We start from the raw sequence: 24,149 nt of genomic DNA, 5'->3' as shown, positions 1-24,149 counted from the left end.
AGGAACACAAGGACTCTGGTAGGAAATTGACAACTTATTCATACGTACTGTACTAAATCAATCATTACTTGGACTAATTTAACCAAATTAGGTTTTTTTAGGTTTTTGATATTTCATACAACCCCCTAGTTATTCATTACAGTAAAATACAATTTTAAAATTTATTTACTGTGTAAATATGCATAAATATGACGTTTTTACTGACAATTATGTTGATTTTTACTCAAAGCATATATCTTGTAGACAATAAAATGATTATAACTTTCGTTCTATTTAAGATAAATTGATGAAATAAAAAGTACATTCAATTTTATTAAGCTGAAAAGTCACTTATTGATATTAAGAAATGATAAACCCCTTTGAGTGGGGGAGGGGGGGGGGCGTTGAGTATCGAAATAAGAAACTAATGTAAATTTCTTTTCTACGGTGGGTTTTAATGATTCATATAGCAGCCAAACTGTTTTAGGCAATACCCATTTGTCTGTCTGTCCCTCTGTCTGTCTGTCCTTTTGTCTGTCTGTCCCACCACTTGTCTGTCTATCTGTCTAACTGCCTCTCTTTTGGATTTCAATGAATCATCTAGCATAGCCTAATTGTAATTTGTTAATGCCTCAAAGACTCTCTGTTACTATTTACCTATCCCTCTGTCTGTCTGTCTGTCCCTCTGTCTGTCTGATCATTCACAGGTTCTCTATTGGATTTTATTTAATTAATTGTCTATTTTAGTAAAACTTTGATAATTCTTCTTGCCCGTCTGTCTGTCTATCTACTTAGTTTCTACCCTTGGTCTAACAGACTTATTCACTTAATTTATAAAAAATTAGATTTAACTAATAATATGGTGGTATCTTGTACCAAGAGATACACAAATAACCTTGTGTTGAAAAAAACAAATAAAAAATGATTCAATTTCTTCTATGAAGAAAAGTGTAATACATGTTCCTTTATTCTCTTTGTACATCAAAAATATGTTTCAAATTTATAATATCAGGTTATATTCCATTAATTTATTAACAACTAAATTTTTTGACACCCCACTTATGACTTTTAACAGCCCCCTTTAACTAAAATCAAGGGTGATTTTATTAGTATTTTACCAAACCCACTTTACATAAGAAATTTATTACATTTTAAAATTTTTTTTATAAAAAGAGGATTGGGATATATCTCCCTCTCAACATTAACTTTAAAAACTATTGTAAAATATATTAAAAGTTATAAACATATATCTATCAAGATCATTAAAGGAATTAACTCAAGTTTGAGGGGGGGGGGGCTTAATGCAACCATCTCGTAATCAATGCACAAATTGCACTTAGAATTCGAATTTTGTTACAAAACTTGGCATGAGTAATCCTTGGTACATCTATTTTCCCAAAATGGAACAAAAAGTTGCAAAAGTGACGGCTAACAGCTGGCAGCTCAGTCATTTAGCTGTTTTTGGGCTATATTCAGGGCGAAACTATCATTAATTGCATAGGAATCAACTTTTTGAAACATATTTTTGCTTTAAATATCCATTTTTAAAATTTCTTGTACCAGCTGCTAGAACTGGCTGAAAATGGCTGGGAGCGGCTAAGAGTATGAAGAGTATATAGGGCTTGTAACATGTCTAGGGGTAGGTTTTTATTGGTACTGAGCTCAAAAATACTACTATAAATAGTGGGGGTCCATCCATTTGGCAGCTGGGGCTGTTACACAGACTGTTAAAAACCTACCTAGAGACACGTCACAAGCCCTATCTACTCATTCTACTCTTGGCCGCTCCCAGCTGAGCTGCGGCCATTAGCAAGCTGCCAAATGAATTTTTTTGTGGTATTTTAAAAATTAATAAAATAAAATTAATGGTCTTCTTATCAATAAAGGGGGGTTTGGTGCTGGAAGGTGGGCAAAATTGATATATATTGAGCTAAAATTTTTAAACTACCTGGTCCAGTAGTTACTGCATCTAAAAGAAAAACAAAATTAAATTTTTTTTTTAAGTTAGGTAAGAAAAACTGCAAAAATGGAATTTGACTTTGCAGATTTCTTGCTACACCTTCATATGTTATTATTGAGACTGCTCCATTTTTTTGGTAAATTTCAGGTTTATATTTACATACTAGAATTGAAATTTTGTAAAAATCTTTAAAATTGAGATCACACAAAAGAACCAAAAAAACATTCTTTTTGCAGATTTCAAAAACTTTGAAGTGCTCGTAAGGTCACAATTATTGCATCACAGAAAAAAATATTTAGCATGGGTCATTATTTTGCTTAAATCAACCACATTTTTACTGGGGGCAAAAAATTTTTCAAAATTTTTTCATGGTGGGATGATTTAATCTACAATATATACTTTTAGCTGTTGACAGCTGTTCTCAGCCATTTTTGGCAGTTTTCAGCTGTTATGACAGCGAAATCTAGAAATTAAAAAAGTGTTTTTAGTAATATGTCCTTGTCCATGACATAAAGTTATAATGTTAATTAAGAAAAGTTTAATTCCATGGAAATATTCAATTTTTATATCCTTATAAGCCATTACCCAGCTGCCACTATTTTTGGTAGTATTTTTCAGCTCAACACCCCTTAAAACCTATCCCTAATGGATGATTCCTACGTAATTATTGCTGGATTTGCCCTGAAAATAGCCCAAAAATGGCTAAACAGCTGAGCAAACAGCCCTTAGCCATTACTTTTCCAATTTTTTGTTCCATTTTGGGAAAAAAGATCTACCAAGGATTACTCATGCCAAGTTTTGTAATGAAATTCGAATTCTAGGTGCCATTTGTGCATTGATTACATGATGTTTGCCTTAACCCCCCCCCCCCCTTAAGCTTAACTTATTGTTAAATTTGAAAAACAGACCTACTAAGGACTACACATGCCAATTTTCATAACAAAATTTGGATTAATTGATTATGGGATGGTTGCATTAACTTCCCCCCCCCCCCCTACATATGTATGAGAGTTTCCTCATGTCTCAATTTACTAATTAAAAGTTGTACAGTACAGTTGTACAGAATATTGCAAGATTTTTTTAGTAAAGTCTGGTAATTAATTTACCTAAAAATAGATAGCATAGAATTATCTGAATCAGTGACTTGCTTAAATACACCCTCCTTAAACACCCCCAACCCCACTTTATTTTAAGGGGTGTAAATTTATTTCCTTTATACCCCCTTGAAATTTATAGAGGGGTGTATCTGAGGGTGTAGGCTCTTGTCAAGAGGGTGGACATGGGTGGACACCTAGGGAGGTGTATCCATCCCCCTTTATTTTACAAGGGTGGTGTAAACAACCCCTATACCAACCTTTTGCAAACCTTTGATCTTAACTATACTTTTAGAGAACATAAAGTTGTAAATTCAGTAACTATTCTACAAAAATTATCTTCCTAAATTGATATATGATTTTCAGGGTAATCTCCGGTGGACTAAACATTAAAATTTTATGAAAAAAAAGATATCTTTGGAACATGCATGTCTTGAAATTATCCCCCCTTTGTACTCAATACGCATTATTAATTCTAAGTGCGTCAATTTTGCGTTTAAAGATACCCTTAGTTTAAGCATTAATTTCTCCAAAAAATGATGAAAAAAGATAAATTTTTTTTTGATAAAATGATAAAAGTATATGTAAAATGAAATAACCAGCAAAAAAAATTACAAAATTACGTTAAATAGAACGAAAATTAGAGCGTTTTGTATGCCTTATAAAATGCGTATTTCTCATGAAAATTGTAACGATTTAGTGTCTTGAGTAAAATATTTACAAACTTCCCGCTTTTATAAGTAGCTAGAGCCTTTGTGGGAAATAAGTTTGTTGTTTGTTAATATTACCATAGCACATTAGATATATTAGATCTAGATAGTCAATCTGGCTCCATAGTACAGAAAACTGAGAAAGGGATTTCAAGCATTCTAATAATACAAGCGACAAAAGGATATAATATACTTAATGTTTCCTCTATCCTAAGAAATTCAACTATTTATTGATGAATTTCTTCACACCACAAAACCTTTTCTTGAATATATTTTGCTAGTTGTAAATGATATAACCATGTATAACAATAAAGTAAAGTATGTCTCTAATAAACTAATTCCAATTAAGTTTTCAATTGTCACAACTGTAATGTGAATTGGACATAATTAAGTATTGAACATTTCATTCTCCGATTTTTGTAAATTTTCTTTAAATTTTGTCTCAAGATTATCAAGTTATAAATTTTGATATTTTATCAAATATGACACCAAAATGAATAAATAATAATCAATTTAGTTTACATAATAAAATTATTGATATCTTAAGCAAATAAAACATATTAATATCAATAATCAACAAGTGTTTTTTTATATATCTATCTATATTCTGTATGTTATTTCATACTTTTTACATTTAAGCAAAGGTCTATGAATTTTTGTTGTAAAAAAAGCATATGAAAATAAGTATATTGGCTACATACATAAATTAATGCTATCAAATTACGCTAAACTACCCTCAAATTAATACTTTTATAGGGTTGAAAATATTGTTCTCAACTTAAAATCAATTCCATGGACAGGTAAATAGCAAATAAATTATTCTTCAATTACATAAAAAACTTACAGACTTTAGATAAAAATATAAAGAATCAGTTTATGTCCTTTATTAATAAAATTTTCTGATTCATACATTTTTCCAAAGAACTTGTCCCTTACTTATTATTATTCACTTATCAAAATAATTTCCAAATAATTTTTCCCATGTGTAATGTTTACTTAGAATATGAAATAAAATATTTCAAAAGTAAAAATCTACAATACAAAAAGATAACAATGTCCGTCCGTTCATCAGTCTGAAGTAATTATATAATCGGAGGACTGGGATCTACTTTTCAGGGAATGTACCTATTGGTCATTCATTTAATTAAAGGTATTTTTCGGGAGATGGAATGCATCACAACCCTTCTACTACCCCCCCCTCTCCCAAAGAAAAAGGATAGCTTGGGTTCACTTCGAACTTTTTTTTCTAATTACATTTAACATCTTTTGAGGTCTTGCTCAGGGGTCTTTGCTCCAAGAGGCGAGAGACGGATTTATAATTTTCCATATGTTTTATCGTAAATTTTTTTAGACAGTTGTCCGAGGATAGGGAAATATCTTTAAAAAATATATTTTCGATGGCACCGGAGTGGCCGAAGACAAAGGAAAGAGATTAATCCTATGATTTCTATTTCTTTTTCTTGAACCATACTTTTTTTCAGCTCTGGTTTTATCCAGCAGAAAAGCATCGGATTTAAAGCCATGCTGGAATAAACTTTTCCTTATCCCTGATTAATTCAAGGTGAGCTAGTGCTATTGCGGATATAAACTGATGCAAATTAATTCCAGGACCTGTAATTATTAATTAATATATAATCACAGCAGAATTTCTGCATGCGCTAGCCTCTTACATTACTGTAATACATTTAAAATATATATTCTTAGTACTATGTTTGACAGTCCAAGTTTAGATGGTGTTGATTCATTTGAGCGAAACGCACAGCTAATATATAATTTGGATCTATTTGTATAGTACAACGGTCAGTATAATTCGTAAGAAACTAATAAAAAAACGTGTTCTCCCAAAAATTGCGGATTTTAAAATACAAAAGAATAAATAGCATACAATTAAATGATTTATCGTATTACAAGGTAATATTCAGGTCATCATTTATTGATAATAACTGCAATATTAGGTAGGTATATCAACAATACTATAACCACTCTTAATATAAATACCAAATAAATTATATTAATATTATGAATGTTAGCTAGTTTAAGGAAACATAAATTTTAACACATCCAGATATGTAATATGCATATTATTCTTGTTTATTTCAAAGCTTCTCTTTTATTAAATTTCTTCTTTTCTGTTCTTTAATGTAAAATCAAAGAAGAATTCTTCATACTATTATATAAAGTAGTAAAGTTTTTTGTCTGTAGCTTTTGAAGCTACTAAACCGATTAAGTTTTCCATTAAAGGTAAAATTTTTATTGGTCCTGGCATGGTTTTAAGCAATTTTAAGCTAGTGTAATAAAAAGTCTTTAGGTCTAATTTAGCGAGTTATTGCTAAAAAAATTTATAGATATGGTAATTTCCAGGCGGCAGCTGCTGTTCCGCGGCCGTTTCTCTTCAATTTTATTTCAAACAATATTAAAGCAACTGCCATATCAAATTTTGGAGTTTGGTTCAAAATGTTACACATCCACTCTCCCCTTTATTTTTTATAACAAACAAATAATTTCATTATTTTCCTATAAAAAAAAAAAACGTGAAAACCTTTAGTTATTTTCAGAAGGGCTGCTTTGAAACAAACCATTCTTGTTTCAACTTCTACTATTTGTGGTTGTTACATATGCATTACTTCCTATTTCAAGTCATTAATAAAAGCAATAATTATGATTATGGTTGCCTTACTTTTCTGTGATATGTCCTTGTTGTTTATACTATTCTAATTGTGGTTCTTCTAAATATTGCAATAACGACTTCCTAGACTTTCTATAGATATATCCTATTATATAAAGTAGTAAGGTTTTTTCTGTCTGAAGCCTAAGATATCAATAACTACTGAAATTATTGAGTTCTACCTTTTTAGAGAAACTTTATATGGCTAGGCTTATATTTAAATCTTTCAGTATAGAGCCTCAAGAAGCCAGGGGCGTAGCAACTAATATGAAATAAACTAAGTATATTTTGTTCTTATTAATTTATTTGTATGTTACTAATATAAAACAAAATAAATTAGACCCATTAGTAGAGGAGTTAAACAAGAGTTAGATGGAAAAACACGAACAATATCCAACAAACTTTAAAACATTAACTAAATTCAAATTCTGTACTTATGTTGCTTTGTAAAAATTGTAGTTAGACCAAACTAACTAGCAAATAGGGCTACTAAACCTACAGAGTACCTTTGTTAATAAGAAGGGCATGCTTACGATATTCTTTTTGTTCCTTTACTTAAATACTTATTGCATTAGTCGAGTAATATTTTGCTAAAGGTGCCAGTATAAAACTGAAAAATGCTTTATCATGCATTTATTTGAAAAATTCACACTAGCTCCATTTTTAAAAATCTTTTTTAGATACTTAGGCTTTTTATATGTTATTTAAGATGAATGTCTTTTTAGAAAACTTCTAACAAATCTATACCCCAATGAAAATTAAAAACGCTTAAAGTGTTCTTGAGAGGTTGAGGGGATAAAGCAATATTTTGTTTATTGACAACAATGTATCACCACCAATAAAAGCCCTTCAAAGAAGCTAATCAAGCATAACATACAATTAAAAAGAAAAATATAAATTTTAGCCAAAATCTCTAGCAAAATATTCAAACGTTGCCTTTCGTTGGATTTCACAAATGATACTTTTTGTACTTTAGCATAGATTTATATGTATTTTTCGGTTATGATGGACAATTTCAAGACAGTTTTTAAAACCATTAATCATGGTGGTTTTAATCAAAGTGCTTATTCGAGCACAGAACTACCCCTTCCCCCATAATAGACGACCCGCAGGGTTACGCCACTGTATAGAGCCAGCAGAGTTATAGCCCACACTCATGGATAAGTAAAAAAAAACTCAGTCTCTCAGTCTCCCCCCCCCCCCCCTCAAAAAATTCAAATTATTTAAAATTTAAGTGGGGGGGGGGGTCTATGCTAGCCATACACTTTAAGGGACGGCACCAGTAATGATAATCACATCACGACCCCTGTACAAAGAGTACAAATAAAATTTCCAACGAAAGGTATCAGTAAATATTACTGTTTTATCATAAACAGTTAACATTTTCTAGAAATTCATTATATATTTTGTATCATTTAAAGTTATTTTAAATAACAGGAATGCCAGTATGCATGAAAGCGACGCTCATCAGATCAGAAAGTTGAACAGACGGACTGCAAAATGATAACAATATTTAAGAAAGTGCTCTTTAAACGTTTGACCAAAATTATTTATCTGTTTTTAAATTTTCTAAACTTACTTGAAATAATTTTTTTTATTCATAGATTTTCTGAAATAATTTTTGGTAGATTTTTTTCTTATGAAAATGATTATTTCCTTCTGACTTTATTTTTGTTCTCAAACCAGTAGACCAAGGGAAGGTTAGGAATTTGAGCCTAAAAAGGTAAAAAATATTAGTTATTGAAATATCATTATATTTATCGCGACAAAACTGCCTAAAATTTTTATTTTCATCTATAAAACGTATTTTAAAAAAATAGCAAATAAATATAAATATTTGATTACAGATTTCATCTTTGTTTTTTTTAGTAGCGAAGCTACTCTGTATTTCATTTTGTTCGACAGTCAATCAATCGGTAACGCTATGGCTGCTATTATAGACAAGACAGCTGAAATTTTAAGTGAAGAATAAGTGACATATGCGCATCTACTATACATATATATTGTTTTATCCAACTGTCTGTTGGTCATGCTTCTTCTTTGTTTTGTTTGTTATGACAACGAATCATCTACAATATATATTTTAAAATTGTTTTTTGTGCTTGGCTACTTATTGATATTATTATCCTTGTTTGTTTCACAGAATGATTGGCGTAAAAAGTTTACAAAAATGTTAACTCCCTTTACTATTTGAAACAAAAATATTTAGTTTGTTCACATTAATATAATATACCTAGTATTTTTGTGTATTCATAGATGTTCTAAAATTTACTTTATTCTGTTCTATAATAGCTAGCAAATACTGTACTTTAAAACACAGTTTACTGTTTAATCCTTATACTAAAGTAACAGCATGTTTGTCTGTTTGTTTGTCTGTACCGAAGGATCTCGCTAACCGCTAAACCGATCGGGTTCTCCTTAACAGGGTAGATTCTCATATGTCCCGGGAAGGTTTTTTAACTATTTTGGGGGAGGGTACCACCACTCTCTCTAGAGAAATCACAAAAAATCAAAATATTTTTTACGTTCTCGATTTTAAAAAGAGAGTTCAACGCAAACATAGACGTCAAACGCAACATAGACATATTTTAAATATAAAAAAAACATTTAAAGTGCCACTAGAGGCCTCTAGGGGCGTAGCCGCTAGTAAACAGAAAAAATAGTTATTGATAAAAATTATTTTTTTGGCTTGTGCAATAATCTTATGTTTTAAATGACAAAATTTTTAATGGATGCAGTTGCGAGCACAGCGATTCACCAGGAGGGGGGTGTAAAAACATCAGGGGATTAAAAAAAGGGTAAGATAGGACTTGCCAATTTAATTTTAAGGGGGTTGTTTACACCCCTCTACACTCCCCTACAACAACAAGTTAAAATGGATGGAATGTTCTACAAAATTTAAAACCATTTCATTTAATATGATTTTTAGATGGCCTTTGATAAAATAAATATAATATAGGGTGGAAATCATTTAATTTTTGATTTTGACCTTCCTCCAAAGACACAAGTATAGGGCAATGATTAATAAAGGTAAAAACGCATAACCCCCTTACCCCCAATAAAAAATGACACAATTTTATACTTAATAAAAAACATCTCATATTCAGATATTTTTCATTATTGAAAAATTTTAAATCATCAAATATTTTAGAAAATTATTTGATGTAAAAGGGCTGATTTTGTGTAAATTTCAAGTATAGAAAAGCTAAAAAATAAAAAAAGCTGTACAAAGTAGCAATGCACAAACGGATACATCATAATTATAGAGTTCCCTTTCGTGGCAACGACTCTTAAGGGGCGTTTCGTTGTGTTTTCACAGTAGATTTTTATAGGTTCTTTTACATATGTTAGGTTAGGTGATTTCCCCGTAGGGGCTAGAAATAGGAGTAAATCTACTATGAAAATAGGACGAAGCGCCCCTTAAGAGGCGTTGTCACGAAAGGGACTATAACCGAATGTTGTAATCGTACCTGTAAGATAGCTGCCTTCTCGGTTTCATTCAATTTTCTTGATCTGTCAATAAATGGCTGCGCTTCAAATACATTGATCTAAAAAAATCTTGTCTTGAAAAATTTATTATTCTCTCCTAATTAAAGGGTTAGTTGCAAGAAATGCATTTAAACTTGAATTTAGCTAACTGCATATTTTTTCCTGTTTAATAGTTTAAACTACATTTATAGGGCTTATATTATTATTCAATTTTCTTGTCATGTAGTATAAAAATATCAAGACTCGAAAATCGTATTCTTGTGATATAAGCAACTAGTGATGACTGATTGTTTGTTATTTATTGTAATACAAAATCATATATGCTTGGTGGTAAACTTCTTCTGAAATGAACTTCGTGCAACTACTCCTTTCATTACATAAACATTTTGCATTATTTTAAAAAAATTGCGAAATAGTAATATTATTGTTACAAAAATATAAAAATGTTGGAGCGCATAAGATTAATGTTTATTATTGTTTATTCTTTATTTTGGTTTACTTCATGCGGTTGCTATTGTTTTACCATTTTTATAACCAGGGTTAAATGGATATGTAAACAAAATAAAATTTACAATGGATACTCATTAACAAAAGGAAACTTCAGAAGGAATACCCGATACAGATCTTATATAGTAGCATAATGAAGTAACAGGCTGATAAATTGGGCCTTAAATCTTTGGTAGCAACCCGCACAATCGTGATCCCCCCATATCCTTACCGTCGACAGATTGACAAATTAATTTTTGATGAAGTATTTAAAATTCTTGAATTGTTATGATTATTAAATTATTTTATTATCCCTTTATCCCTAAGAAACAGAATAAATCCGTAGTTTATTTCTATCTTATTTTAGCTCATTTAAATAAGTAATGTTCAATCAAATATGACAGTTCTTAGCCCTTTGTACAAGTGTCCATACACTGCTGTCATATCTTCATGGCTATATATATTCGCAAAAAAGACACAATAGAAAATAAATTAAAAGGGAAGTGTAAAGATTAGAGTAATGCTAAAGAAAATGACAGTTTGTGCTGTGATAATAAATCGAATGATGATTTATTAACGTTATGAGCTATGTGAAAACGACAGCACAAATTTGTACTCTCCCCGTTTTAACAAGCCTAAGGATTTTACCAAAGATAGTAATGTCCAGTAGTAGCATAAAATGTCTACAACATTTTAGTTAGTTTGTCGAATTAAAAAAAATTGCAACAGGAACTAAAGATAACCACCCGTCCCCCCCCCCTCCCCCCCAAAAAATGTTTTGTTCATTTAGTATATTTAGCTTTCTAGCATGCCTGTAAATGTATTACTGGATAACTATATAAAGGTAGATAAGGTTATGAAAAAAGAATGCTAGGAAGTTTTTAAAGAAGTTGTATCAACTTTTTTGCTTTTTATTTAAGATAGCTAGCCGGTCCTTTCAGTAAGTAGTAGATGTAAAATTTTTCATAGAATTCAGATATGCAATCGGTTTTTTTGTAGACCTCTTATTTTTTAAGTAATTTAAGTTTTTAAAAAAAATATTTAAGTCGGTTTTAAGGTACTAAAACGCAACAAAATAAAAGAAGAAAATGGCCAGTATGAACAAAAATAGTAAGATCTTTAATTTGACACCTTACTTTTAAAATTCTGTTGAGTAATTATTGATAAAATCTATTTTTTTAACCTCGGTTTAATAAAAACTTTAGACCTAAATATTTTCTCAAACAGACATAAAAAACATGGGTTCATATATACCTTTAGAATCAGAAAAATATTACGAATCTATTCTAAGCAAAATTGAAAAAGTTTTATAAAACTATAATAAAAAAAATAAGTTTATTTTAAGAATCATAATTTTCGGCTTTAAAGGGTTAGCTTGAACCAAACCTGAACAAAACCTAAACAAAAGACAATGCAATGTAGCAGATATTTTTTAAACACAAGAAACAATAATGTATTTTTAACTGCATTGTTTTGAAGTTTATAAACAGACTGATGCATATTTGTTCATAATTTTTCATTCTTTACATGTTCTTTAATATCACTATATTTATTGTAGTATCTATTGTATATATTGTATGAACGTTCTCCTTTTTTTCTGGCAATTCTATAGGTTAATTTTATAGATTAAGCTTCCCAATTCGTCAATTTTTGCGATTTGTGATTGGCTAGTTTAGTAGTTACAATTCTTAAAATAACTTTTTTATTTTTTCTATTTTTTATTACAATTTTTTTAAACTTTTTCAATTTTGCTTACAATGGATTCATATTATTTTTCTCATTCTAATGGTATATATGAACCCATATTTTTTATGTCTGTATGAGAAAATATTTAGGTTTAATGTTTTGATTAAACCGAGGTTAAAAAAATAGATTTTTTCAACAATTACTCAACATAATTTTAAAAGTAAGGTGTCAAATTAAAGATCTTACTATTTTTGTTTATACTGGCTATTTTCTTCTTTTATTTTGTTGCGTTTTAGTACCTTAAAACCGACTTAATTATTTTTAAAAAAAACTTAAATTACTTAAAAAATAAGAGGTCTACAAAAAAACCGATTGCATATCTGAATTCTATGAAAAATTTTACATCTACTACTTACTGAAAGGACCGGCTAGCTATCTTAAATAAAAAGCAAAAAAGTTGATACAACTTCTTTTGTATTAAACTTCGCAATTAATTGAAAGGCTTGTAGAGCAATTTTGCTAATAAAATGAATACGAAAACCAAAATAGCTAAAGCTTGCAGCTAATTAGAGTAAATAAAATAGCAACAAAGTATAATCATGAGAAAAAATACGTGTACTTGCATTGTTAAAATACCTAATCAAATAAGTTTCAATAAATCACTGAAATTAGACACCTGCCATTTTAAGAACTAGGCAACACATTATGCTTTTGTACTTAGTAGTAAAAAGTATTTTTTTTAAACTAACTTAGTTTTGTGTACACCTCTAATAACTAGCGGATGCACCCCAAGCATCTGTTTTTTCTATTGAACTGAGGTAGAATCTAAATTAGGGTCGCTGCTCGCTGGTGAGGCAAAATTGTTTTTGTAAGTACATATAAAATCTACAAAAATTAAATAAAACCAGAATAGGTATATTGACATACCTAATGTTTTGTTTAATTTTTGTAGATTTTTGATGTGATTTTAGAGGATTTTTTACAATAACAATTATGCCTTACCGGCGAGCAGCGACCATAATTTTTTTTTCAAGCAGAAAATGTTTACCTCAGTTGTTTCAGTGGTGCTTTGCAAGGCTGACACTGTCGTATTATCAATTGGAATTCTTTGCTGGTGTTGCTGTAGTAATAGAAGCTCTCTGCTTTGCAGGTTCACTGTCTGGCTAGCTGTCTCGGGTTCTGGCAATCTAGATAGATAGATAGATAGATTAGATGTATAGATAATCAGATATCTAGAGAGAAAGCCCTTTGCTTTCCAGGTTCACTGTCTGGCTAGCTGTCTCGGGTTCTGGCAATCTAGATAGATAATTAGATGGATAGATAATCAGATATCTAGAGAGAAAGCCCTTTGCTTTGCTGGTTCACTGTCTGGCTAGCTGTCTCGGGTTCTGGCAATCTAGATAGATAGATAGATAGATTAGATGTATAGATAATCAGATATCTAGAGAGAAAGCCCTTTGCTTTCCAGGCTCACTGTCTGGCTAGCTGTCTCGGGTTCTGGCAATCTAGATAGATAATTAGATAGATAGATAATCAGATATCTAGAGAGAAAGCCCTTTGCTTTCCAGGTTCACTGTCTGGCTAGCTGTCTCGGGTTCTGGCAATCTAGATAGACAGATAGATTAGATGGATAGATAATCAAATATCTATAAAGAAAACCCTCTGCTTTCCAGGTTCACTGTCTGGCTAGCTGTCTCGGGTTCTGACAATATAGATAGACAGATATATGTATATATTCTAAATGAAAAGATATAGATAGAACAAATTCTAAAAAGGTTTTTCTTTTGATAATCCAATCACATTTTTTTTTACCAACTAACAAGCAATGAATCTAATTAACAAGGATAACTATTCATAAAAACTTAAAAATGAATAATTATTAAAATTTAAAACCAACCATCAACCAATGGGCTGATCCCACATCATAAATAACCTAGAATTTCCAATAATACAAAATCATCTAGCACCATACAAAAATACGTGAAAAAATACCTACTTTATACGTATTTTTTTTAGACATATGCAAATTTTATATTACTGGGTTGATAACAACGTTTATTAATAGGTCTTATAAGCTGACACACAAACAATTGCAGACAATCTGCTCTTTTTTCTATTCTAAGCTATTAATTAACGTAGGTATATAAGATTTACTTTTCAACGTCTTCAGAAATGCCACAAGTATAGAGTAACTGCGATACTAATCAACAGTAAAAAAAACTGAGACATGTAGACATGTACATTGTACAGATGTGTTTATATAAAAAAAATTAATTTCGTAAAAAATCTCTGATTAATATTCTATTCAAAAATTTACATGTATCAAGCAAAGAAATAGTTTTCCCAAGTTCTGAAGAATAAAAAAAATCAGATATTAATTACTAATGGCTACGCCCCTAGAGGTCTACAGGTTGAAAGGGGAAACAATCTTCCACTTTCATTTTTAGTTTTAAAAAAAGGGCCGGAAAGGTGACATTTTGTCTTGGGCGAGAGATGGTGATGATACGCTCCCCCAAAAGCCTCCCTAGGACAATATTGGTTCAGTGGTTAGCTAGATCCCTCAATACACACACACATACATCCTGTTACTTTAATATAAAGATGGCTACTTATCAGACGAGTGACGTTTGTATACCTATCTTATTCTTTTATTTATTTTGCTGCAATTGTTATAGAAACAAAAAAAAATTTAGAAAATTATACAAATTTTCTATAGCATTGTTAGGTATATATGCTTATTTTATTAAAATTCATGAGATGTTAAAATAGGCATAACAAACACTTTTTAATGGTCCCTCATGGTAAAGGTCAAACATTAAAAAGTTTATTGGCGTGTAAAAAGACAGGTTTAAAGAAAATTACTACTTTCTTATACATTAGTAAAAGTCATATTTATTAATTGTAAAACAACAAATCTAATAATATAAAGTTGTAAGGTTTTTTGTTTGTCGCTTCTGCTTAAGATTTCGTTACAACTTTTCTTTGAAAGGTTCAGTGTTGGTTTATGGATTTTTTATTTTTATATTCAAGTCTTGGGATGGTTTTAGGCTTTTTTCTGACCTCCCCTACCATTTTTAGATTCTAGAATTTAAATGTGGTTTTAGTGGATTTAAAGCAAATGATCTTTGAAATGGCTATAACTCCTAATAAAGGCCTATTTGTGGCTTTTTAAAAGTCCTTCTTTGAGATAATAGGATATGTTAAATGTTGACCAAACTAATATAAAGTTTATCTGTGTCTATCTGTACCGAAGTATCTCTCTCCAACCGCTGGACAGATATAGTTCTTCTTCACACTGTAGCTTGCTATTCATAGGTCCTTGGGAAGGTTTATAACTATTTCGGGGGGAGGGTACAATCTAAAGTGCCCCTAGAGGCCACTAGGAGCATAGCCGCAATTACAAGACTACAAAGTAGCTGTGCAAGAATAAATATTAAAGAAACTGGCGGAATGCAAGAGTATTTCTCAATTTCTGAAGCAGAGAAAATTAGGGTGTTCTTACTTAAATACATATTTAAAAGATGCAAAAGAACTTATATGTCTGTCTGTATGACGCAATTTATCTTAGTAACGGCTTAATTCGTTAGGCTTTTCTTAGTTGGACTTCCTAAAACTTCCTTTCATTTTCATTACAGTTGTATATCACCGATAATTCTTTTCAATTTTTTTTGGGGGGTGGGAGGTAAGCTGTCTGTTTATATTAGTCTTCATCTTGCATGGGTTTACTCTCCCAAAAATTAGAGAAAAACCCAGGGAGTAAGGGAGGGGACAATGGATCGAATATTCAATTTTTACGAGTCTCAGACTTTGGGGACTGGCTTAAAGGGAATGTGCACGAATACAGCAGATTCTTACTGATTTTGGGGACTTGCGCATCAATGCCCCGCTAACTAGCTGAGCTAGTTTTGAATATGCAGAAAGAAAAGTTTGTTATTTATCGCTGGTTTTGACAAATATTTTTTCCCAAGAAAATGTCTTTTCATGTATAGAAACTCTACTGTGATATTTATGTATTAAATAATCTAAGAACCGCTTGAATTTTGGGGTCAGTTATAAATATATTAGAAGGGTTGAGGGTGGTTTAAACAAGATTTTTCTAGTGATTAATTACAGAATGTTTACTACATTGTGATGTGTTGATAATTTAATTTTCAAGTAAATGATTTTTTTCTTAGAACTAATTTTGTTCTAAATTAGGTTACCATGATCCCCTTACAATTTTGGTAAAATTTTCTTGAAAAATCTGGTTTTCGTTGCTTTTCAGCGAACCCTCTTAAATTGAATTAATTGCCCATTGTCCCCTCCCTTACTCCCTGGAAAAACCTGCCAAGTTCCATGATGTGGATTGCATTATTAGGAGAACCAAATCGACAGACTTACATAAAGATAAAACAACAAATGCCAAACTAGACGTGGGTGAAGGAATAATGTGCTTGAAAGTTGAGCATACGCCGGCCCTAGGGGTTATACAATTATGTCTTAACCTACTCAACAATAAATCAATTACACAGCAAATGCTTGCTAATATAAATTCAAATATCTTTGCTGGTTTATATGCACGCTGTAAATTAAAGTTTCAAGTTTCATGCATAAATTCAAAAGACTCAAGTAGTAGATAACATCAAAAGTTTGCCAACAATCCAGCAAATATTTAAGAGTCTTTGGTTATATGTTAAAGAAAGATAGATAAAATGAATAAAAACTTGTCTAGGTCTTCAAATAGAAAAGCCTAATAATTTTAATGGTCAGACATATTAACATCTTAGCTCTATTATATTATTCTGATGGCCATTAGACATAAAAAGATTAGCTAAAATGTAAAATCGTTTGTTTTGATAAAACACTTACTTACATACATTAAAATTGTATGTAGTTGGGTAAAACTCAGGAAGGGAGAGGACAATAGCAGTTAAATTAATCTACAACCCCATCTTCTCTCAAATATTTTTTTATCAAGGGCAGAATTTGTGTATAATAATTGGATGGGAGTTAATTTTACTACTATTGATCTCTCGCTCCCTGATTAAACTAGGTTTAAAAATTTAAGTATGGAAAAACCATACTTTACTACATCTTAATTTAGGGTAATTTACCAAAGACCAGTTTTGGCAAAATCTTTTTATTACCCATTGGACTATCAATAACCCGGCACTTATATCAATTCAAGTTAATAGGATGGTTCATAGACGGTGCGGCATTTAATAAATCTAGATTCAAAATTTCTCTGTTTATTTCTTATTTTTTCATCTCTGTATTACTGTTCATTGTCCTATGATAAAAATAGCAGGATATCTTTTTGTCTGTCTGTGTGTATAAAGTTACCGAAGGATCTCGCTAAACATGGGACCGATAAGGTTCCCACCACCACCACCACTCAAGAAAATCGCCCCCAACCCTCAAAAAAATCAAAAATAGAGGAAAAACTTGCCTTTCCTTCCCTCATGTACCCCCTCGAGGCCTCTAGAAGCCTTGGCGCAAAGATGATTATAAAGTGAAAATTGGCGATTTAAAAGACTGTAAAATCCCACATCATAATTCACGCATTTAGATTTGGTAAATTTAAAAATGAGTTATTGATTGCGTTATTGAACGAAATGTTTCATCTTTATTCTGTACTTAGGTAATAATAGCTACGGATTCATATTTTCACCATGTTATGCTTGTTTGAAATAATAATAATGAAACAGTTTGGTTGTTCTATCCTCCTCTTTATGCGATGTACCTATTTGGTTTTACTTTTCGAGGAAGCTAACAGTTAAAGTTCTTGACTATTTTTAGAAGAGGGTAAAACTAACAGAAGCGATGTTTACCTGAAAATGTACCAGCAAAGGAGCGTCCAGGCGGTGAAGGCGAACAGTGACCGGCGGTACCGGCCAGATATACCGTTACAACCAAACATTCTCAACCGTTATGGTTTTTATACCGGTTACAGCGTAATATCAGCTAAGCATCCTTTTAATTTTATTTTATTGATTTTCATGTCACAAAAAATTGCAAAAAAATCCTGTAAAAAAAACTTTAATGATTAAGGATATAATCATCATTACCAAAGACACGGGCTAATAACTAGTGTTAATCTTATGATTGTACATTTTTATATTTGTAGAAAACTGGATATACATAATACGATGCTTGACATAATTTTTTTGTATGGATGAGAACCGGTTCTAATCCACCAGATATCAATATGTTTCGAATTAATACGAGAAATTAATTTATCTTTAGATGTTATATCCCTGGCCTAAAGTAATATAATTTCGTTTTAAGGAAAACATTTTTTAGTAAATCAAAAATAACACTTATCAGTATTTCCTAAATAAAGAAGAGTATGACTAAACAATAAACTTTGTCCTAATAATGATATCTCACTCTTTTTTCAATAATTTAATATTCACTAAAAAGTGTAAAACTGAACTGAAACAAAAACGTGCGTAAATAACAATGTAGGTACAATTACATGTAAAAAAGATAAGAAATTAATTAGTAAGCCATTACGGATTTTTTTGTAGACTTTCCTCTATAGTAAAAAATAAGTAATAAAAAAAGTTTTTAAGAACAGGGGGATTGGAGGCTTTCAGTCGATTTTTTAGGGATCTAAAGGGATAAGACAATGACTGATAAATTGATGTACAATTACATCCCCCAAGACCGATAAATAAAATTACCCCTTCTGTAGAATAAAATTAGTCTTTAAAACCTTTGAACACTCTTTTATGAACCAAACAAATAAAATTTAAAGGGATAGTTCTATGAAGTGTATTAAAAGAGTTGGGGTACTTAGAGTAGTGAACTTTTATATGTCTTAGTAGAATATATTAGGCATTGGATAGATATGATTATATGTTAAAGAATTTTTAACATTGACCAGACCAAACTTTTTTTATTTGACAATATCGAAAAAAGTTAAAGAGATTTGCCACATAAATTACATGAGAATGGTCTATTTTTTTCCAAATATGTATAGCCAAAACACCAATTTTAGATAATCTTTTTCCACATATTTCACAAGAGTTATAAAAAAATTGAACAGGGGTTCCCCTTGGGACAAATTACTTAAAAAAACATAAAAAATAACGTCCGGTTCACTATAGGACAGGTTTTCTATAGATTCTTTTTAAAAAAATTAAGAAAACCGTCCGGTTTACTTACAATATACACATTATCTCACGCGGAAATACCAACTAACCATACAACATATATATACATAAAAAGACCATTCTCATGTAATTTATATTGCAAATCACTAACTCTTTTACATATTGTCAAATAAAAAAAGTTTGGTCAGGTCAATTTTAAAATTCTTTATCACAATCATATCTATCAAATGCCTAATATATTCTACTAAGACATATAAAAAGATCACTACTCTAAGTACCATACTGAATATTTTATTGGTCATTCTTTGTTGTTATGTGTATTTTGTTGTATAAAAAGTTTAAAGTTCTATTAACTAGGTAATAAATGCTATCTAAAGTTGTATTTATGACAAAAAAGTTTTTGCCATATATAACACGCAACAAAGTTGAAAATAAAAATGTAAAACTCATTTTTTAAGGAAAATCCCTGGTAAAATCTCTTAATTTTAATCAATAACTTTATAATATGCACTACTACGTTATTTAAAACTAGCGGCTATGCCCCTAGAGGCCTCTAGTAGCACTTTAAATGTTTTTTTTTATGTTTAAAATATGGCTATTTTGCGTTTGACGTTTATTTTCGTTGAACTCTCTTTCTAAGATCGAGAAATTTTAAAAAAATTTAATTTCTCTAGGGAGGGTGGTGGTACCCTCCCCCAAAATGGTTATAAACCTTCCCGGGACATATGAGAATCTAACCTGTTGAGGAGAACCCGATCGGTTCAGCGGTTAGCGAGATCCTTCGGTACAAACATACAAACACACAAACACACAAACATCCTGTTACTTTATTATAAGGATAGAAAAAACTTACAGTTCACTATTTTTTTTAAATGCACTTCGTGAAACTATCCCTTTAAGTCCCCAAAGTTGTTGAGCCAACGAATATGGAAATGTTAGTAAAAAACTTTGGGGAATAGTGTCATAATCAGACTAATGTCCTCTCCCTCCCTATGATCTGAAAAAAAGTATTTGTTTACATGAAGTTAAAGACCTAATTAACTGCCAAACAAATTGGCATCTGCATTTTGGGAATCTCTTTATTTGTTCCCTGATGGTTTTAGTATATTTTTCCGTGGAGAAACAACCTTCAAAATTGAAAATGCCTTAAGAATTATTGAAATTATTCCTATAAATTGGGAGGATTTAACTCTCTCAGCCTCTAGAAGCTAGGTAGAAACCACTACTAATTAAGAAGTATATAAATATTAAACACATTAAACAAGGTTAATACTGTCGAATAGAAGCGCAGTGTGTAAACATAAGCAATAACACAAACATATCATATCCTAAAAGTAAAAATAAGGTTTTTTGTATGAAGCTTAAGATTTAATAAGCAATGAACTTAGATTCCGATATGGTTTAAGCCTAAATTTAAGCACCTTTCTTACTTAACCCTTTGAATAAAAAGCCCTTAGATCCTAAGGGCGCATAAGCTAGTAACATAAAAAGTGAATTAAAAAGTAGTTATTAATTCTGATTTATGAATAATTGGGGAATCCTCAGGACATAATTAAGACGCCTATCGTAAATAACAGCCGGGTAAATACCAAATTATCAAATTGAAGAAGCTGATTAAAGAGTAACTGCTCTACTAATAATGAAAGATAAGAAAAACATTCATATCATACGTGTTATTGTATACGTTATTTAAGTTAAAATAAATTATTAAGAAACATATAAATAAGTTTTAATATAAAAAGGGGGGAGGCGGATGTGCCACTTTTTGAAACCAAAATTAAAAGTCAACAAAGGAACTTTTTGAAACCAAAACTAAAAGTCAAAGGAACTCAACTAAAAAAAGAGTTACAGGTCTGGGATTTTGCATGGCAGTTGCTTTAAAGGGGTACAATTTGGAACTGTGAAGAAACGGCGGCGCAACCGCCGAAAACCGCCGTTTCCCGCCGAAATTTTTTTTTGCAATTTCTCGGCGGTTTTCTTCACTGCCGCCGTTTCTTCACTGTTCCATATTGTAACCCTATAAAGCAACTACCATGCAAAATCTCAGACCTGTAACTCTTTTTTTAGTTGAGTTCCTTTGACTTTTAGTTTTGGTTTCAAAAAGTGGCACATCCGAATCCCCCCTTAACATTAATGTTCAGAAGTCCGTCTATTATTAAGAAAATATTTACGTATTACATGTAATTTTCAAGCCATATTTTGGAGTAGCTCGGCTTTTAAAAGTAAATACCACAGCCGCGTTCACTTACGGAAATAATAATTTCAAGTTGAATGAAATAGCAAATAATTATCATATTAACCTCTCTTAATTGCTCGCCTATGGGGAAAAACTATCATTATTCAGACGAGTTAAGCTTTTCTATAATTAGAATCTGTACGTCCTATTATACTTGTAGCTATTCTTAATTTGTTACTAATAGCAAGGATGACAAAATCCATAAGAAGCTATTCACAAAATATTATGGATGAACAGACGGACAAAGTGAGTTATTTAGCTTATGATCAGAGGTGGATTCTTAAAAAAAAATGCCCCACTAATCGCTTAGTAGGCCAAATTTGTTTTCGTGAAAAATCCACCAAAATCACATTAAAAATCTACAAAAATTAAACAAAATCATAGAAGGGTTATTAACATAAGATTTTATTTAATTTTTGTAGATTTTTTATGTGATTTTGGAGAATTTTTTTACGAAAACAATTTTGCCCCACTCAGCGATTAGTTGGGCAAATTTTTTTAAGAATCCACCTCAGTTGTCATAAAAAAGAGAGAATATGAGAATGAGATATATCTTAAAAATCACGATATCTTTATACAAATAAGTATCTATGTCTATTAAAGTATACCTGACAGTTCGACGGAATAAGTAAATTATATACAGGGAATCTTAAAAATGTTAGATGTATATCTGAAATAGCAGCCCTAAAAGTTAGATTTGAAATCATAGGGTTACAGACAGACGTACAGAAAAAGTAAATTATATTGTAGCTTCGCTACTAAAAAATGTTATATGGATATAGTCATTCTTGTTAAAATTAGCTAATCAACGACGGGCCGTGTGACATGAAAATTTTTCCTGTTTGAAAACTAATTAGTCTTGGGTTTCTGTGGGCTTATCCTTGAACAATTTTAACCTAAGGTCACTTTACCATTTATCACAAAAAATCACTTTTTCTTCAAGCATATTTTCACAAAAAAATCACTCTTTTGTTATGAAATTTTAGTTTCATATGTTTGGTTCATTTTTTAAATTTTAGTTAGCGCATTTTTTCTCTTTCTCTATTTCTTAAAAATCATTTTTATGAAATTTCTGAAATTAAAATATAGAATTAATGAAAAATTATTTCCAGTAGTAGCATATCTATCAAATCAAAGCGAACATTTTAAAAAGAAATGTTAATCTGTCTAACCACTAAACCGATTGGGTTTTACATTTTAGGGAAACTTCACAAGGTCATATGTTAGTTTAAGGCTTTATTTCTTTGCCCTACCCTTTCTCAGCTCGCAGATGCTAGAGGCGCAGCTTCTTTTACTATAATAACGTTGTAGTTTCACTAATCCGCTTGGATTAGAGCCCCCCCACAGGGGCTAGAAATAGGAGAAAGGCTACTGTAAAAATACGATGAAACCCATTATTTCCTTTTCTTTCCATGATCCAATATTTTATTTCTAAGATCGCTAAAACGTTGAAGATAAAATAATGAATATATACAATCATTATTTAGTTAATAGTTGAATCCAAATACTATAATAATGATAACGTCACTTGTATTGATTTTATAATATGTTATGAAGAAAAGTATAAAACATTGACTGTTGCAGCAAATATATCAAACAAACGGATGTTCATTCACCTTCGCATGATGTAACATCCATTGTAAAATGTTTTATTATCGCAAAAAGACAAATGCAAAAAAATTATTTCATTTTTGTAATACTTTATAGCTTTCAATGATTTCAAGGAAAAGGGCGATTCATTGAATTAGGAACCAAATGAAAAAAGTCAAAATTACCCCCCCTTGTGCAAAGGGATAGTTTCATGAAATGCATTTTAACTTAATTTAGTGAACCGCGTATTTTTTGCTTGTTAATGGGTTAAACTATATTTATATGGCATATATTTGAAAGAATTTCAATTTTTTACCACGTAGTTTTGAAAATATCAAGACTTTAAAATCGTCTTTTTGTGATATATGCAATTTAAAAAGAAGATTTTCAAGTCTTGATATTTTGAAAACTACGTGGTAGAAAATTGAAATTCTTTCAAATATATGCCATATAAATGTAGTTTAACCAATTAAACAGGAAAAAATATGCAGTTCACTAAATTAAGTTCAAATGCCTTTCGTGAAACTACCCCTTTAAACATACTAAACAAGTACTCAAATTTTTTAAGCAACAAATTTGAGAACTTGCTTATAAAACTTTGGGTACCAGTTTATATTTATTTATCATGGCTTAAAACCGGTTTTAAACCAGCGGAGGCATACTGAAAATATGTATGTGTATACTGAAATGATGTTAAAATTCCAAGACTTACACATCTAATGGCCATTAAGTGTATAATAACCGCATATTACAAATCTTGGTGGACACACACACAATATTACTAAAGAATCACTGCGCCGCTAGCCAACAAGGGCCTTCCTTCCGAAGGAAAATATAGCCTGAAACAATCCAATCTAAAGTACAATCCAAATTGCCACGTATTCCAACAAAAATTTCAAACAATAAAAAGTTAAAATCTTGATATTTTCATGATGTAAAAATTCGGACCATGAAAAGAAAACGAAGTAACGGGTTTCGTCGTATTTTCACAGTAGCTTTTCTCCTATTTCTAGCCCCTGCAGGGGGACTTTACACTGCGGGGCCTATTTCCTGACCCTTCGGGGCAATCATTTACATAAGCAAACCTAAAATAACCTATCAAAAGCTACTGTGAAAATACGACGAAACCCACTACTTCGTTTTCTTTCTATGATCCA

General features: G+C 30.8%; 1 protein-coding gene across 3 annotated transcripts in view; it reads right to left on the bottom strand.

The window, feature by feature from the left end:
* LOC145303923 (uncharacterized) overlaps positions 1 to 22,493 on the bottom strand; it is a 57,612-nt gene extending 35,119 nt beyond the window's left edge. For all 3 annotated transcript variants that reach the window (XR_013873865.1, XR_013873866.1, XM_080145593.1), the window contains exons 1-5: positions 22,243 to 22,493; positions 17,880 to 18,023; positions 13,118 to 13,256; positions 9,879 to 9,956; positions 8,067 to 8,123 (exon numbers count right to left, since the gene is read on the bottom strand). Coding sequence is in view for 1 of the 3 variants with exons in the window: in XM_080145593.1 (XP_080001719.1) it covers positions 8,067 to 8,123; positions 9,879 to 9,956; positions 13,118 to 13,256; positions 17,880 to 17,968 (363 nt within the window). In the remaining 2 variants the exon portion in view is untranslated. The remainder of the gene's footprint in view (positions 1 to 8,066; positions 8,124 to 9,878; positions 9,957 to 13,117; positions 13,257 to 17,879; positions 18,024 to 22,242) is intronic.
* Positions 22,494 to 24,149: the final 1,656 nt, after the last annotated feature.

This window comes from Acartia tonsa, chromosome 13 (assembly GCF_053477335.1).
Source record: "Acartia tonsa isolate MP-2025a chromosome 13, ASM5347733v1, whole genome shotgun sequence".
NCBI lineage: Eukaryota > Metazoa > Arthropoda > Copepoda > Calanoida > Acartiidae > Acartia > Acartia tonsa.
Note: the sequence above shows the minus strand (reverse complement) of the source record. Positions and strands in the feature narration are given on the sequence as shown.